General features: G+C 40.9%; 1 protein-coding gene across 2 annotated transcripts; it reads left to right on the top strand.

Annotated features, from left to right (window-relative positions):
* Positions 1 to 865: 865 nt before the first annotated feature.
* On the top strand, positions 866 to 17188 carry fbxl6 (F-box and leucine-rich repeat protein 6). 2 transcript variants are annotated; one of them, XM_055875957.1, is made up of 10 exons: positions 866 to 961; positions 1338 to 1898; positions 2091 to 2249; positions 2570 to 2633; positions 2928 to 3059; positions 5070 to 5177; positions 15200 to 15313; positions 15592 to 15823; positions 16065 to 16308; positions 16758 to 17188. In XM_055875957.1, exons 2-10 carry the CDS (start codon positions 1399 to 1401, stop codon positions 16885 to 16887), a joined length of 1683 nt encoding a protein of 560 aa, XP_055731932.1. In that variant the 5' UTR covers positions 866 to 961; positions 1338 to 1398; the 3' UTR covers positions 16888 to 17188. The 2 variants fall into 2 exon arrangements, with proteins under 2 accessions (XP_055731932.1, XP_055731931.1); XM_055875956.1 differs by having other exon boundaries at positions 900 to 1089.
* Positions 17189 to 19168: the final 1980 nt, after the last annotated feature.

Genomic DNA, 19168 nt, shown 5'->3' with positions numbered 1-19168 from the left:
GGGACATTTTCAGCTTCCAGGAATTGTGTGCAGATCCTTGCGACATGGGGCCGTGCATTATCATGCTGAAACAGGAGGTGATGGCGGCGGATGAATGGCATGACAATGACCCTCAGGATCTCACCACGGTATCTGTGTGCATTCAAATTGCCATTGATAAAATGTATTTGTGTTCGTTGTCTGTAGCTTATGCTTGCCCATACCATAACCCACCGCCACCATGGGTTCACAAGATTGACATCAGCAAACCGCTCACCGACACAAAGCCATACACGTGGTCTGCGATTGTGAGGCCGGTTGGACCTACTGCCAAATTCTCTAAAACGATGTTGGAGACGGCGTATGATAGAGAAATGAACATTAAATTATCTGGCAACTGTTCTGGTGAACATTCCTGCAGTCAGCATGCCAATTGCACGCTCCCTCAACTTGAGACATCTGGCATTTTGTTGTGTGACAAAATTGCACATTTTTATAGTGGCCTTTTGTCCCCAGCACAAGGTGTGCTTGTGTAATGATCATGCTGTTTAATCAGCTTCTTGATATGTCACACCTGTCAGGTGGATGGAGTATCTTGGCAAAGGAGAAATGCTCACTAACAGGGATGTAAACATTTGTGAGAAATAATATTTTTGTGAATATTGAACATTTCTGGGGTATTTTATTTCAGCTCATGAAACATGTGACCAACACTTTACATGTTGCATTTATGTTCAGTGTAACTAGCTGTGAAGGGCTCATCAGGACTACTGACTGGCCCGAATCTGTTAGCAAAGATCTTTATAAGCCTGTCGTTTCCAATGGGAGCAAATGAAGCGAGTTGGGTGACCATTCAAAATAATTTTCAGTCTGTGCTCGTTATTTCCCAAGTTCTCAGTTGTTTTGAACGCAGCAGTAGACTTCACTCGACTCTCGCTGCGCGACAAACGTAATAAATTTGGGCACCAGGCGGGCGCGTACTGTATGTATAGCTTCTCCTTTATTGTTTACAAGTAGCCTAGCTAGCTACTCCATGACGTGCCTTTTTGGTTGTTGATTAATTTAAGTAAACATTTATGATGTAGCTCATTTAAAGGAAGATACATGCAGGTATGTCAACTAAATATTGGTTATATACATTTGTAGCTTACTAGTGCGGTTATGTTCAGCTAGCTAACGTTAGCCAGTTAACGTTACCGGTAGCTACTGTAGCTAGCCAATCGTTTCTGCTGTCGGTTCTATCTAACCCTGCAATTATTGGCATTGCTTTTAGCTAGCTAAATAGACAATAATACTTTTAATGTGATATTTATTTTAAATATTGCTGTTACATATCTTTTGTTTGTTTACACTTACAGATTTTTGTGAAGTTAGGAAACGTGAAGTGTTTGTGTAGACAAAGTGAAGATTGAGGACGAGATGGAAGATGGTACACCTGCAGGACTATCTGTGGGAATTGCAGACGCTGACAATGCTCCCTCAAGTTCATCAGCAGCATCAACACGAAAGAGGACGTCTGATGTGCTCAGAAATGCTAAGCCCAAGAAGAAAAAGAAGGCCAAAGTCAGCCGCCCCCCAAGGCTTGGCTACACTGTTGAACAAGGAGAGGATATGCTTCTGATCATATCGAATACAAATCAGTATGATAACATATGGCGGCCGAACGCGAAAGGAAGAAAGAAAAAGAAAATCCTTAAAGGTAAAGCCAAAGTCACTCCAGCAAAGAAGAAGAATACGGTTCTTCCAAAGGGTAAAGCCACAAAGAAGCCACTGATCAAGAAAGGTGGACTGGAGCCCACACTGCAACACCACCAAGAGGAGGGCTTTGACAGCTGGGGTCAGAGCCTCCCATTGGAAGTGTTAGTTAATATTTTCAAGATGGTAGTTCACCAAGATGGTGCAGTACCATTCCTGTGCAGGTAATGCCATATTTCATGTAGCCTGCCCTTCTCATGTTGCAATTCATTCGTGCCTTTTTCTCATCTCTCTTAAATGGGAGATTCTAGACATGAAACTTAGATGAAATAAGCAATCAAGCTCAATACAAGCTGCAATGAACATGGAAACTATCCGAGCTAAATGATATGTAAACATTCTGCACACTGTTTTAGGGTGGCTAAGGTGTGCCACCTATGGAATGCTGCTGCAGCCAGTCCTGCTCTGTGGCGCCGTGTGTCTGTGGGTTACTGCTGGTTGGAACCTGGTAAAACTCAATTACCTAAAACAGAACTGAAGATCAGGAACACTGTTAGCTGGCTTGCACAGAACAGGTCAGTACTATTTGGTAAAATTTCAAACAGAATAACATAGTTTCAGATAGCAGGCATACAAACAGAGTTCCCCAAACTAAGTAAAATGTGGGTTGTATAGACTAGTTCTGGGGTTTCACGGACACTGATTAAGCCAAGTCATGGACTAAAAAGCACTCAGTCAGGGCATAATTTGTGTCCATGAAACAGACTGACCCATAGAGTAAATGTATTCAAAGCTCTAACAACAATTTTTGTAATTGAAAAAAGAACACTAACTGACTTAACTATGCCTCTATAAATAAGTAGTAATGGTACATTTCTCTTATTTTGTTTTGAAGATTCTCCCAAGTAAGAGACTTTTCTCTTAATCACTGGAAAAATAATGTTGACCATGTTGTGGAGGTAAGTTCTAATTTACACAATACAACTGTAATGTTACTGTTTTGCCATTTAATGCCTCAATGAGGCTAATGTTTGTTGCCTCATACCTGTTCTACATTTTTATTGGCTCCATGCACTTTACTAATGTAGACTAAATGTAAGAAATTGTTTGACATAGCTTTCTTTCTATCACTGTTAAGTGTTTGATAACTTCACACCATGAGTCAGTATAACATTAGCATAAGTTATTTCCTGTTTAAGTCTGATTGTTTCAGGTTTTCTTTATTGATTAACCTCCCACATTTTACCTAACAGGTTGTGTCCCAGTCCTGCCCCCATCTCCGCTCACTCAAGCTGTCATACTGTACAGGCGTGACTGAGAAGGCCTTTCAGAGCCTCAGTGGCAGCTGCCGGTCACTGGATAGCATTAACGTCCAGTACTCTGAGGTAGGTCAAAAAGCATGTCAGTGGACATAATGATGGTTCACTCACACTATAGCACACACAGTAGGATAGATACTGTGCCTTCTGAAAGTATTCACACACCTTGACTTTTTCCGCATTTTGTTGTTTTACAGCAGGGGTTCCCAAACTTTTTTTTGGCCCATTTTGATTAAAAAAATAATAATTTGCAACCCCACCATGTAAAAAATAAAAAAAATAAAGAAAAAATACTTCCTTCAGAGATTGTTTTTCTTCAAGTGGGGTATGACAGTTTATTACAAATCATTCTGACAGTACTTTTTCAAGTATTTACATCTGAAGGAAGTGTGGTTTGAAGTGACTTAAATCAGAATCGCAAGGTATTGGAATGTTCAGAAGATCATCAGGCAATTTTGTATGATCTTCTGTGTAGAAAAGTCCAGCATTGGTGGACATAATCTCCCCCTCCCATTCTGATTTTAGTTCCTGGTATTGTCCGTTCTAATGAGTCCTGCGCGGCTTATGGGCATTGTAGAGGGAAACATCACACATGCATTTTCCTGAGAGTCCTATCTTTCAGTGATGGGGTCATAAAACAATATTATCTTAAACCGTTCAAAGGATAGAGCCGCATTTGTAGGAAGAAAACAGAAACCACTCTGTTTATTACAATCACATCTAGTGGCTACTAAATCCTCAATCTACACACAATACAAAATAATTAAAACTATTTAATACATTTTAGAACCGGGGTTACTTAGAAATGTCCTTGTTTTTGAAAGAAAAGCTAAAAAAAAATTGTCATTTTAAATAACATCAAATTGATCAGAAATACGGTGTAGACATTATTAATGACTATTGTAGCTGGAAACTGCTGATTTTTAATGGAATGTCTACATAGGCTTCCCGAGACCCATTATCAGCAACCATCACTCCTGTGTTCCAATGGCACGTTGTGTTTGCTAATCCAAGGCAATCATTTTAAAAGGCTAATTGATCATTAGAAAACCCTTTAGCTACAATAGTCATTTACAACATTAACAATTTCTACACTGTATTTCTGATAAATTTGATATTATTTTAATGCACCAAAAAAGGTGCTTTTCTTTCAAAAACAAGGACATTTCTAAGTGACCCCAAACTTTTGAACGGTAGTGTACCTGGTTCAGTCTGCTTTCCAACAGACACCGGGAGACAAATTGACCTTTCAGCAGGACAATAATCTAAACCACAAAGCCAAATATACAGTGCATTCGGAAAGTATTCAGACCCCATGACTTTTTCCACATTTGTTACGTTACAGCCTCATTCTAAAATGTATTAAATAGTTTTAATTATTTTGTATTGTGTGTAGATTGATGAGGATAACATTTTTTAGACTAAGGCTGTAACATAACAAAATGTGAAAGAAGTCAAGGTGTCTGAATACTTTCCGAATGCACTGTACAATGGAGTTGCTTATCTAGACGACATTGAATGTTCCTGAGTGGCCTAGTTACAGTTTTGACTTAAATCGGCTTTAAAATCAAAACTTCAAAATGGCTGTCTAGCCACATCTTGACAGAGCTTGAAGAATTTAAAAAAAAATGATGTGCAAATATTGTACAATCCAGGTGTGCAAAGCTCTTAGAGACTTACCCAGAAAGGCTCACAGCTGTAGTCAGTGCCAAATGTGATTCTAACATTATTGACTCAGTGGTGTGAATATTTATGTAAATTTGATTTCTGTATTTCATTTTCAATAAATTTGCAGACCTTTCTAAACATGTTTTCACTTTGTAATTATGAGGTGATGAGTGAGGATTTTTTATTTAATCCATTTTGAATTCAGGCTGTAACACAAAATGTGGAATAAGTCAAGGTGTATGTATACTTTATGAAGTTACTGTACATGACAGTGGAGTGAGCTTATGATATACACTTCTGACTATTGATTGTATCACTTTTCATTAGACGTACCATCATTAAAGTAGGTAGAACTTCTTTATGCAATATTAAATGCCTAAAATCCTATACTCTCTCTTGTTGCTGTAGATACAGGTTGAAGGGCTTGTCACCTTCTTGGAATCCTATGGCAGTCAACTTAGACAGATTCTGTTCACCCATGGGCCCAGGAATGACCGACTTCTCACTGCTATCTCCGTAAGTGCTATTTTAATTCTTACAGTATTTGACAACTTGCGTATAATACAGAGACTTCAGAAGGTATTTATACCCGTTGACTTTTTCCACATGTTGTGTTAAAGCCTGCATTTAAAATGGATTACATTGAGATTTTGTGTCACTGGCCTATTATACACCTATTATACTCCATAATGTCAAAGTGGAATTATGTTTATAGAAATTGACAAATTTGTTTTTTTTAATGATTGCTTATCTTTGAAACTATAGGCTGATTTTGCAAAACTCTACACACTAACCACAACTTTACACCAAACCAGCAAAACATTATACATCTCTTGCAAAAGCAAACAATTCTTGCAAAACTCTTCACTCTTTTAAAATAAATTGTTTTTGCGTCAATACAGTACACACACACACACACCTTCATTTGAATAAGCACACAAAGCACCAATTACGCACTGATAGTATACACAAAAAACACTTGTGGCTTTTTCTTTTTCTGTGTTCAGGGCAATCATGTTGCAATAAAGTTTTGTCATGCATGTAGTAAACACACATACACACAGGTATCCAAATGTGTAAAGTATGGCTGCGTATTCCGAACGTAGTGTCTTATCAATACAAATTTTGCTACAAGTGTGTCATTAAATTGCAAACTGAGTGTAAAGCAGTGAGTTGTGTTTACAGTTTTGCAAAAAAGTTTTTAGTTCTCTCAATGTTCTAACACTCCTCAAACAACAAAAGCACAGTAGGAGAAAACAAGCATTTCTGCTAGGAAAAAAAGAACAGAAAAAAGTGTCTACATCTCGTGGGTTTGGCCATAAGACTTCATCCACATCACATGCGATGTCATGAGCTAGTCAGTGTGGAAAGTATGGCCTGGAGTGCCGTATCTAGGCCTGGCATGACCCCTGATCGACGCCTCCTCCATTGCCTGTAGATGAGGTATGCGTTGGTGGGGCTGGCGATCATACACCTTCCAACGCCATGCAGAGAATAATTCTTCAATAGGATTCCAGAACGGAGAGTATGGGGGGAGATTTGAGTGCGATGAAAAGTGGGTGACCTGTGAACCAATTGCGGACCACAGCAGCCCGGTGGAAACTAACATTGTCCCAGATGATAACGTACCTGAGCTGCTCTGGCCCCTTGTAATTAGGGATTAGTCTGTTGTGGAGGGTGTCCAGAAATGTGATAATGTGTGCAGTGTTGTATGGCCTAGGATTGCATGATTGTGAAGGAGACCGTTCTGACTAATAGCCGCACACATTATGTTGCCACCACGTTGTCCCGGGACGTTGATGGCACGGTGTCCGATGATATTTCTGCCACTGCCCCTTGTTTTTGCAAGGTTGAAACCTGCCTCGTCCACATATATTAGGTCATGGTGCACTGCATCTGGTTCTAGCTCCATGAGTCTCTGGGATCAGTCAACATGATGTAGTACAGTAGGAAAAGACAGGGATCAGTCAACATGATGTAGTACAGTAGGAAAAGACGGGTATCAATCAACATGATGTATTACAGTAGGAAAAGACGGGTATCAGTCAACATGATGTAGTACAGTAGGAAAAGACGGGTATCAGTCAACATGATGTAGGAAAAGACGGGTATCAGTCAACATGATGTAGGAAAAGACAGGTATCAGTCAACATGATGTAGGAAAAGACGGGTATCAGTCAACATGATGTAGGAAAAGACGGGTATCAGTCAACATGATGTAGGAAAAGACGGGTATCAGTCAACATGATGTAGGAAAAGACGGGTATCAGTCAACATGATGTAGGAAAAGACGGGTATCAGTCAACATGATGTAGGAAAAGACAGGTATCTGGTTTTCTTGCAGTTGTGTAAAAACATTTGAATGGTTTTAGTGATAGATCCTTCTCATTATGAAAGTACAGTACATATTACTGTACCAGTAAGACTACAGAACTTACGGTTCTCATTTTGAAATATCCGAATGATACCTTCAACGGTAGCGGCTCAGATTTGGTTGAACCCGTTGCCCAGCCTCCCTCATGCTCATCCATCCCATGGTTGACAACATGGTCAACCACAGTCGCTCTGATTTCATCAGTTATTGTGTTCATGACTCCCCTTCTTCTTCCCCGTCCTCTCCTTCTCCCCCATCCTACTTCACCTCTTCCTCCTCTTACTTCTTCACCTCCTCCTCTGGTTCTCAAATCAAGTTTATCTTATATAGCCCTTCGTACATCAGCTAATATCTCAAAGTGCTGTACAGAAACCCAGCCTAAAACCCCAAACAGCAAGCAATGCAGGTGTAGAAGCACGGTGGCTAGGAAGAACTCCCTAGAAAGGCCAAAACCTAGGAAGAAACCTAGAGAGGAACCAGGCTGTGAGGGGTGGCCAGTCCTCTTCTGGCTGTGCCGGGTGGAGATTATAACAGAAAATGGCCAAGATGTTCAAATGTTCATAAATGACCAGCATGGTCAAATAATAATCAGGAGTAAATGTCAGTTGGCTTTTCATAGCCGATCATTAAGAGTATCTCTACCTCTCCTGCGGTCTCTAGAGAGTGGAAAACAGCAGGTCTGGGACAGGTAGCACGTCCGATGGACAGGTCAGGGTTCCATAGCCGCAGGCAGAACAGTTGAAACTGGAACAGCAGCAAGGCCAGGTGGACTGGGGACAGCAAGGAGTCATCATGCCCGGTAGTCCTGACGCATGGTCCTAGGGCTCAGGTCCTCCGAGAGAGAGAGAAAGAAAGAAAGATGGAGAGAATTAGAGAGAGCATACTTAAATTCACACAGGACATCGGATAAGACAGGAGAAGTACTCCAGATATAACCAACTGACCCTAGCCCCCCGACACAAACTACTGCAGCATAAATACTGGAGGCTGAGACAGGAGGGGTCTGGAGACACTGTGGCCCCATCCGATGATACCCCCGGACAGGGCCAAACAGGAAGGATATAACCCCATCCACTTTGGCAAAGCACAGCCCCCGCACCACTAGAGGGATATCTTCAACCACCAACTTACAATCCTGAGACAAGGCAGAGTATAGCCCACAAAGATCTCCACCACAGCACAAACCAAGGGGGGGGCGCCAACCCAGACAGGAAGATCACGTCAGTAACTCAACCCACTCAAGTGAAACACCCCTCCCAGGGACGGCATGAAAGAGCACCAGTAAGCCAGTGACTCAGCCCCTGTAATAGGGTTAGAGGCAGAGAATCCCAGTGGAGAGAGGGGAACCGGCCAGGCAGAGACAGCAAGGGCGGTTCGTTGCTCCAGAGCCTTTCCGTTCACCTTCACACTCCTGGGCCAGACTACACTCAATCATATGACCTACTGAAGAGATAAGTCTAAAGTAAAGACTCAAAGGTTGAGACCGAGTCTGCGTCTCTCACATGGGTAGGCAGACCATTCCATAAAAATGGAGATCTATAGGAGAAAGCCCTGCCTCCAGCTGTTTGCTTAGAAATTCTAGAGACAATTCTAGGGAGGCCTGCGTCTTGTGACCGTAGCGTACGTGTAGGTATGTACGGCTGGACCAACTCGGAAAGATGGGTAGGAGCAAGCCCATGTAACGCTTTATAGGTTAACAGTAAAACCTTGAAATCAGCCCTTGCCTTAACAGGAAGCCAGTGTAGGGAAGCTAGCACTGGAGTAATATGATTAAATTTCTTGGTTCTAGTCAGGATTCTAGCAGCCGCATTTAGCACTAACTGAAGTTTATTTAGTGCTTTATCCGCGTAGCCGGAAAGTAGAGCATTGCAGTAGTCTAACCTATAAGTAATAAAAGCATGGATAAATTTTTCTGCATCAATTTTGGACAGAAAATTTCAGATTTTTGCAATGTTACATAGATTGAAAAAAGCTGTCCTTGAAACAGTCTTGATATGTTCGTCAAAAGAGAGATCAGGGTCCAGAGTAACGCAGAGGTCCTTCAGTTTTATTTGAGACGACTTTACAACCATCAAGATTAATTGTCAGATTTAACAGAAGATCTCTTTGTTTCTTGTGACCTAGAACACGCATCTCTGTTTTGTCCGAGTTTAAAAGTAGAAAGTTTTCAGCCATCCACTTCCTTATGTCTGAAACACAGGCTTCTAGCGAGGGCAATTTTGGGGCTTCACCATGTTTCATTGAAATGTACAGCAGTGTGTCATCCGCATAGCAGTGAAAGTTAACATTATGTTTTCGGATGACATCCCCAAGAGGTAAAATATATAGTGAAAACAATAGTGGTCCTAAAACGGAACCTTGAGGAACACCGAAATGTACAGTTGATTTGTCAGAGGACAAACCATTCACAGAGACTAACATATCTTTCCGACAGATAAGATCTTAACCAGGCTAGAACTTGTCCGTGTAGATAAATTTGGGTTTCCAGTCTCTCCAAAAGAATGTGGTGATCGACGGTATCAAAGGCAGCACTAAGGTCTAGTAGCACGAGGACAGATGCAGAGCCTCGGTCTGACTCCATTAAAAGGTACATTTACCACCTTCACAAGTGCAGTCTCAGTGCTATGATGGGGTCTAAAACCAGTCTGAAGCATTTCGTATACATTGTTTGTCTTCAGGAAGGCAGTGAGTTCCTGCGCAGCAGCTATTTCAATTTTTTTGGAGAGGAATGGAAGATTCGATAGAGGCCGATTTAGTTTTTAAAAATATTTTCTGGGTCAAGGTTTGGCTTTTTCAAGAGAGGCTTTATTACTGCCACTTTTAGTGAGTTTGGTACACATCCGGTGGATAGAGAGTTTATTATGTTCAACATAGGAGGGCCAAGCACATGAAGCAGCTCTTTCAGTAGTTTAGTTGGAATAGGATCCAGTATGCAGCTTGAAGGTTTAGAGGCCATGATTATTTTCATCATTGTGTTATCAAGAGATATAGTACTAAAACACTTTAGTGTCTCTCTTGATCCTAGGTCCTGGCAGAGTTGTGCAGACTCAGGACAGCTAAGCTTTGGAGGAATATGCAGATTTAAAGAGGAGTCCGTAGTTTGCTTTCTAATGATCATGATCTTTTCCTCAAAGATTGGATTGTTCTTATTTTCCTCAATTATGTTGGAAAAGTAGGATGATCGAGCAGCAGTGAGGGCTCTTCGATACTGCACGGTACTGTCTTTCCAAGCTAGTCGGAAGACTTCCAGTTTGGTGTGGCGCCATTTCCGTTCCAATTTTCTGGAAGCTTGCTTCAGAGCTCGGGTATTTTCTGTATACCAGGGAGCTAGTTTCTTATGACAAATGTTTTTAGGGGTGCAACTGCATCTAGGGTATTGCGCAAGATTACATTGAGTTCCTCAGTTAGGTGGTTAACTGATTTTTGTCCTCTGACGTCCTTGGGTAGGCAGAAGGAGTCTGGAAGGGCATCAAGGAATCTTTGTGTTGTTTGAGAATTTATAGCACGACTTTTGATGCTCCTTGGTTGGGATCTGAGCAGATTATTTGTTGCGATTGCAAACGTAATAAAATGGTGGTCCGATAGTCCAGGATTATGAGGAAAAACATTAAGATCTACAACATTTATTCCATGGGAGAAAACTAGGTCCAGAGTATGACTGGCAGTGAGTAGATCCATAGACATGTTGGACAAAACCCACTGAGTCGATGATGGCTCCGAAAGCCTTTTGGAGTGGGTCTGGATTTTTCCATATGAATATTAAAATCACCAAAAATTAGAATATTATCTGACTACAAGGTCCGATAGGAATTCAGGGAACTCAGTGAGGAACGCTGTAAATGGCCCAGGAGGCCTGTAAACAGTAGCTATAAAAAGTGACTGAGTAGGCTGCATAGATTTCATGACTAGAAGCTCAAAAGACGAAAACGTCTTCTTTTTTTGTAAATTGAAATTTTGCACATCTCACCCCTCTTACTCTCTGTCCAATATTGGTCTCCATTGTTGTCCAACCAAATGTTTACCAGTGGCCTGTTTATAGTGTTCAAGCTCTGATTTGTAAGTGAGCTCATTATCTAAAAGTGTTTTCACGTGTCAATGGGGAAAGGCAATTGGCAAAATAGTGTAGCACTGTAGAGACCAATGTTTACAATTTTGCTAGAAGTGTCATTTAAATTGCAAACTGAGTGTAAAGCAGTGAGTTGTGTTTGCAGTTTTGCAAAAAGTGTGTTATAAAATTACAAACTGAGGTCAAAGCAGAGAACTTGCACACTTGATAAATGCGTTGGCTACAAGTGTGAATGGTTTCAGAGATAGTGCTTCAAGAATCACCATTAATGTTTAAGCATTCATCCAATTTCTTATGGCAAGACAATAAGGTCAGGAGGCAAAAGGTGTAAAACAAGTCACATGATAAGTTGCATGGACTCACTCTTTGCGCACTAATAGGGTTTAACATGATTTTTTTTAACGACTACCTGTAAGGTCCCTCAGTCGAGCAGTGAATTTCAACCACAAAGACCAGGAAAGTTTCCCCATGCCACGCAAAGATGGGGTTAAAAAAAGATGCGTGCCTCCCGGGTGGCGCAGTGGTCTAGGGCACTGCATCGCAGTGCTAGCTGTGCCACCAGAGTCTCTGGGTTCGCGCCCAGGCTCTGTCGCAGCCGGCCGTGACCGGGAGGTCCGTGGGGCGACGCACAATTGGCCAATGGTCGGCCGGTTTAGGGAGGGTTTGGCCGGTAGGGATATCCTTGTCTCTTTGCGCACTAACAGTGGTAAGCAGCCTGAAACTCCTGAAACCAATAGCAGTAGCCATTGCACTGATTGAGGGAGACAATACCATCCTGTCTGATGTTCAGCCTCTGCTTGCAGATGTAAGAGGAAATTCATACTGCCCTGCCCACTTCACTGTTGCTCCAAGCAACTCTGGACCTAGTTTTCTCCCATGGAATAAATACATCAAAAAGCGTGAAGACTTCTGCCTGAAGCCCATACACACCGCAGTGTACATGTTGGACCCCAAGTATGCTGTCTCGCCACCTTGGCCTGGATGAGGGCAAGGTTCTTGGCAGTCTGGCGAAGTACACTTTGGGATGGGCTTTGGGATGGAGATGCAATATGGCAGTCGTGTCAACATATCTCATCAGTCACCTGGTGGAAGGGACTTTGGATCTGAGGCTCTTTCCCCTGTTGCCTTCATCATCCTCTAAATCCCAACAACATCAGCCGCCTCAGAGCGCAACTGGTCCTTGTTTGGGAACACACACACCAAAGCACGCAACAGGCTGACCAAGACAAGGGTTAAAAAATTGGTGGCCATCCGGGCAAATTTGAGGCTTTTTGAGCCTGACAACGAGCCATCGTCAACAAGGTTGGAAAGTGAAGATGAGGCCTCAGTCTGATGTTCAAGAGCCTGAGAGGTAGACAAGCAAAGCTTTAGTTTCTAGACTATTATTTTACAGATGTATGTTGAAAGTGTTTTTGGGAGATGCAATGGATCATTGGGGATCATTCAATATTCCCTTTTGTTGTGCAATGAAATCGTCCCATGTGTAGTCAACTCATTTAATTAAAGTTCAATTCGTAACTAAATCGTTATTTTTTTTTTTTCGGAAAGATTTAATCATTTGCAATTGTCTACTTATCATATGGAGACAGAAGCATAAACCTTTTACCTTATCATATGGTAAATATATCCAATGCAAAAAAACATCTACATTTTTAAATGGTATTAAAATTAATTTGAATATTTTTGTTAATTCCCATATATTCCCACGGAAAGTTACCACCTCTGAATATTCCCTAAAATGTGCAACCCTATTCATTACACTTTGAATGGTGTACCAATGCAGCCAGTCACTACAAAGATACAGGCGTCCTTCCTAACTCAACTAATCTTCCTGGGGAACAGCAAAATCTAGTTAGTTATACATTACAATACATTCACAACATTAAGTGTGTGCCCAAAAGCCCCTACTCTACTACCATATATCTACAACACAAAATCCATGTGTACGTGTGTGTGTATAGTGCGTATGTTATCTTGTGTTTTGTATTCAGAGAGAACCCTGGTTCAGTCTGCTTTCCAACAGACACTGGGATACAAATTCACCTTTCAATAGGACAGTAACCTAAAACACAAGGCCAAATATACACTGAGTGTACAAAACATTATGAACACCTGCTCTTTCCATGACATTCACAGACCAGGTGAAAGCTATGATCCCTTATTGATGTCCCTTGCATTCGGGAAAGGATTCAGACACTTCACTTTTTCCACATTTTGTCGTTACAGCCGTATTCTAAATTGGATTAAATAAATAAACAATCCTAAGCAATCTACACACAATACCCCATCATGTTTGCATAATAATGTTTGCAAATTTATTTAAAAAAAGAAACATGCCTTATTTACATAAGTATTCAGACCCTTTGCTATGAGACTTGAAATAGAGTTCAGGTGCATTCTTTTTCCACTGATCAACCTTGACGATTCCACAACTTGATTAGGGTCCACTTGTGGTAAATTCAATTGATTGAACATGATTTGGAAAGGCACACACCTGTCTATGTAAGGTCCCACAGGTGACAGTGCATGTCAGAGCAAAACCAAGCCATGAGATTGAAGGAATTGTCCATAGAGCTCCAAGAGAGGATTGAGTCGAGGCACAGATCTGGGGAAGGGTACCAGAACATTTCTGCAGCATTGAATGTCCACAAGAACACAGTGGCCTCCATCATTCTTCAATGGAAGAAGTTTGGAACCACCAAGACTCTTCCTAGAGCTGGCCGTCTGACCAAACTGAGCAATCAGGGGAGAAGGGCCACTCTGACAGAGCTCCAGAGTTCCTCTGTGGAGATGGGACAACCATCTCTGCAGCACTCCACTAATCAGGCCCTTATGGTAGTGGCCAGACAGAAGCCAGCCACTCCTTAAAAGGCACATGACAGCCCACTTGGAGTTTTCCAAAAGGCTCTGACCATGAGAAACAGGATTCTCTGGTCTGATGAAACCAAGATTGAAATCTTTAGCCTGAATGCCAAGCACCATGTCTGGAGGAAAACTTACACCGCTCATCACCTGACCAATACCATCGATACAGTGAAGCGTGGTGGTGGCAGCATCAGGACAACAACCCTAAACACACAGCCGAGACAACGCAGGAGTGTTTTCGGGACAAGTCTCCGAATGTCCTTGAGGGGCCCAGCCAGAGCCTGGACTTGAACCCGATCGAACATCTCTGATAATAGCTGTGCAGCGTCGCTCCCCGTCCAACCTGACTAAGCTCGAGAGGCTCTGTATAAAAGACCGTGAGAAACTCCTCAAATACAGGTGTGCCAAGCTTGTAGCTTCATACCCAAGAAGACTCAAGGCTGTAATCGCTGCCAAAGTTGCTTCAACAAAGTACTGATTTTAAAGGGGCTGAATTCTTGTGTAAATGTGATATTTTCAGTTTTATTTTTAATACATTTGCAAAAATGGCACAACCAGTTTTTGCCTTGTTCCCTCAATCTACACACAATAACAATTTAATCAATTTTAGAATAAGGCTGTAATGTAAAAAAAAAAAAAATACAAAAAAAAAGAAAGTGAAGTACCAGAGGATTCTTTGAGGAAATTAACTCAATATTAGGAAGGTGTTCTTAATATTTTTGACACTCGGTGTACACAAGTTGCTTACCAAGATGACATAGAATTTTCCTGAGTGGCCTAGTTACAGTTTTGAGTTAAATCAGCTTAAATCTATGGCAAGCCTTGAAAATGATCAACAATCAACTGTGCAAAGCTCTTAGAGACTTAACCAGAAAGACTCACAGCTATAGTTACTGCCAAAGGTGATTCTACCATGTATTACACTCAGGGGGATGAATAGTTTTGTAATCAAGATATATATATATATATATATATATATATATATATATATATATATATATATATATATTATTTTTTTTCTCATCAATGTTATAATTTTTCTTCCACTTCGACAGAGTATTTTGAGCGTTGACAAAAGAAAGACAATTCAATCCATTTTAATCCCACTTTGTAAAACAAAAGGTGGAAAAAGTCAAGGGGTGTGAATACTTTCTGAAAGCAATGGATTTAAATTATCGCTGCCCTCAATTAATATTTGAAAGATATGTCCCATACTGTATGTCATTTTACTAGAGAGGATGCTGCCCTGAGTTGCAATTGCTGGAAATCAACACAAAACTGGACAGTGGATATTGCCAGCTTCCAATTTGCATCCAAGCTTTGCAAAATGGCTGTCCTAAACTGCAGGTATTTATTCTTTACGCAGTTGCTTATTATGATTACAACTTTTTATTTAGTCATTTAGCAGACGCTCGTATCCAGAGCAACTTAGTGGATTCATCTTAAAATGGGACAACTATATATCACAGGCATAGTAAATCTACTTTTCCTCAATAAATTAGCTATCAGCAAAGTCAGAGATCGAAGGGGGGGGGTGGTTATCTTATTGAATGGTTTTTTATTTGTTGTGTAAAGGGACAAACACATTGCAGACATTTTTTGATTTATTTTCTCTTGTGGCTCAGACTTTCCGGATGCTGAATGTCATTCCGATGCCTAAAATGACTCGTAATTGGTCGGGTTCCACATCTGGCTTCCCTTTACTGGAGGAGCTGTGTATGGCCACCACAGCTGTTTCCTTTATGACTGACCAAGACTTGACGAAGATTGTCTACGACTCCCCTAAACTGCGTGTGCTGGACCTGAGAGGTTGTTCCCGGATCACAGCAGCCGGGCTCTCTTCTCTACCATGTGAAGGTACAGTATACCCAGACAAACCCATCCATTGTTGATGCTATGGATGGCCTTTGTTTGTGCAATCAATCAAATGCAGAATTTGGCCAAGTCTGTTGCTACCCTCTTGGTTAGTTATCAATAATTACATTGGTTCATGTCAATGTTGTAAACTCGTATGCTTCAAATATCAATGATTACATAGGTTCACGATTACATTGATTATGTTATATGCTACTATACTCTCTGCTGTGTCTTTTCTTAGAGCTTGAGTGTCTGTACTGGGGACTGTACTTCAGCAGCAATGTCACGGTATCGTTGTCCAAAAAGGGAATTCACCTGCTGACCCAGAAATGGAGTGGCACCTTGCAGGAGCTCGACCTTGCCAACCAGCTCTTCTCTGAAGAAGACATGGAGATTGCCATGGGCCATCTAGCTCAGAGAACCGGAGAAAACCCCTTACGTTCGCTCAATCTTAGCGGGACCAAGGTCACAACACCTGCCCTCCGGTAGGCAACACATTGGTCTTCTTTTCAACATAAAACTCACTATGAAATGCAATAGCCAATACATTACTCTTGTATCTATTGTTTGCACAATACCTTTTATTTTAGGATTGTTATCAGAACAGATGCAAGTATTTGTGAAATAAAAGTATTTGAATTTCTCTACCTATAAAAAGGTCACAGGGACAGCCCATCAGAGGTTAAGCGCACGTCAACGCTGTGCACCTTTTTTTTTATTTCGCGTGAGTGTTCACCCACATTTTGTGGGAAAATGTATTGAAATAGGGAGTGTTATAGGGAGTGATACTTTACTCACCGCGAACCATGATCAGTGTTTACCCACTTTTTTCTCTCACCACTACATCACTGCAGCATATGCTATATCAGCGTGCAATGTGATTTGCCTAGATTGGCTTGAACTGGAGATTAAATGTATTTTCTTTGTTTTGCAGGTTAGTTATAGGCCAGTCTACAGCACTCAATTACTTAAACTTGTCTTCCTGCCGTTACCTTCCAAGAGGTCTGAAGAAACTGTATCGTGGCCAAGAAGAAATCCACCAGCTGCTGGACAAATTAGAGTAATCTATTGGTCCAGTTATTTGTTCTAAGATTGCCTGCAAAAGGACATTGTCTTCAAACCAAGCATAAAAGTGAATATGAATCCCCCCATAGCTTAGCTTAGCTTTAAAACATGGATACTATTGAATAATTGTTTTAAATGTTTTACCATGACCACTCAATCCACAATTTGTAATTTTTGTCATGTGTTTTATCTGTATGTTGGCATTATGATTTTATTCTTGACTCTCTTAACATGACTGGAATGCTCTAAACTGTTGTGTAAATATGTTGAATAAAATGTGGTTTCATTTACCTTGCTAAATATGTCTCAAATTCCATATTACTATTAAGGAAATGAACCTTGTGTACTTATTTGTGAACTTTAGAGCTGACTCAACTAGATTGGTGATTATAAACTTGGGCTAATCTAACAAAAACCCGGAGTGTATTTAATTGTGCATGATAATGTATTACAGGGGTTTGTCCTATTTCTAGTAGTGCCAAGTTATCCACAAGAGGGAGGGAAAGTCTGTTGAAATGAATATACCGGTATATACTGTAGGTGGATGGCTTGTCTTTGCTTCCAAGTGAAAAGACATCAGTCTGACAGACGAGGACAAATCTGCTGGAATCGGGTCCGATTTTATGCACACCCAACTCTTATTTTTACTCCGTCATTCTTATTCCTGTTTAAGGGTACAGAGCTAAGCAAAACAATCTTGTGTGTGGCATATTGATATCAATAAGCATAACAGTTTTGAACCTTTTTGCTAACATTAGCGTCAGTATTTATTGCATGTACACAGTATCTCAGATACAGTACACCTGTGGATTATTTTACAATTATGAAATTCAGTTCAACATTTTTTTATTATATTCATTTCAGATTAATTTGGTCCTAACAACACCGAAATGAATTATATTTAGTAAAATATAATGTAATAGATTCAAAATTATATGAAAATAGTTTTGAATTATATCCACAGCTTAAATTACAACCAGGTTTTCTGCACAAATCATTATAAGAAGATCATTTTTTCAGGGACAATAAGCTAAGACCAGTATATGGGTCTCACACACACCTCTCCACAAGCAGCAGGTAGGTGTCAGGGTCATCGAGGTATCTGGTTAATTTCCTCATCAAAGTATCCTCTCTTGTATTAGGGTGACTATATTATCTCATCCGTTGTCAATGATCTTGTATTGCTTCAAGAGCTGCTCTCTCTTTTTAGTTTAGAAATATTTTCAGAGAGTAACACATCCCACAGTGACACTTGTTTGCCTTCAAATTGACCTGCATTGATGACCACAGTTTTGTCTTTGAGCGCCTTCTCTGTTTGTTAATCTGTGTGAAACTCACCTCCAACTTATCCATGTAGTGGGAGAAGTAACAGTCCTGTCTGAGAATCCTTTTCATACCTCTCTTTTGGCTGAAGGTACGTTGTTTTTTTCCTTGGTATTGGGGTCAAATAATCATTTCTTGCCATCGTTTGAATTGCACATCATTCCATTTGTTTCTTCTTCAAGGTAGCCTTTTTTCTTGGGAACATGAACAGGTATCCTGTGGCTGTTGACTGGCTCAGTTATTCCCCGTTACAATTTGTGCTTCTAGCAGATGCATCCCATGGCCTTCCTCGATCAGATATTTGTTTATAGCTCCAAATAAAGATATTGTGGCGTTTGTGTGGATCTACATATCCAGTGACTGTTTGTTCAGCTGAAAGTAGTTTTTCATGCATTTCAACTCCAATTAGCCGTTCTCTTGCGGCCTCATCAACAGAGTTATTTGTTCTTGATTGGATCGATGAAAAACCCTGTTGCAGCCTGAGCCTCGAGCAGCACCAGTGCAATACCAGGTGTTTGCAAATCTTGCGTCTTTGCCTCATAAATGCTCATTACTTTTTTGGATGGAAGAATCCAGATGGCAGCAATACTTCCTGTACCCCTTATGTATTGCTTCACAGATTCCAGTTGGTCCACTTGTTCAAGAGTTACTTTTCCTTCCTCCAAACTCTTGACGGTACTGGCTGCAATTATGCTTGATTATAATAGTTGTTTTGCAGAGACTGGCTTTCTCAGACCGGTTTTCATATCAAATGTATTTATATAGCTCTACTTCCATCAGCTGATATATCAAAGTGCTGTACAGAAACCCAGCCTAAAACCCCAAACAGCAAGCAATGCAGGTGTAGAAGCGCGGTGGCTAGGAAAAACTCCCTAGAAAGGCTGGAACCTAGAAAGAAACTTAGAGAGGAACCAGGCTATGAGGGGTGGCCAGTCCTCTTCTGGCTGTGCAGGGTGG

Source organism: Salvelinus fontinalis, chromosome 22 (assembly GCF_029448725.1).
Source record: "Salvelinus fontinalis isolate EN_2023a chromosome 22, ASM2944872v1, whole genome shotgun sequence".
In the NCBI taxonomy this organism is placed as follows: Eukaryota; Metazoa; Chordata; class Actinopteri; order Salmoniformes; family Salmonidae; genus Salvelinus; species Salvelinus fontinalis.
Note: the sequence above shows the minus strand (reverse complement) of the source record. Positions and strands in the feature narration are given on the sequence as shown.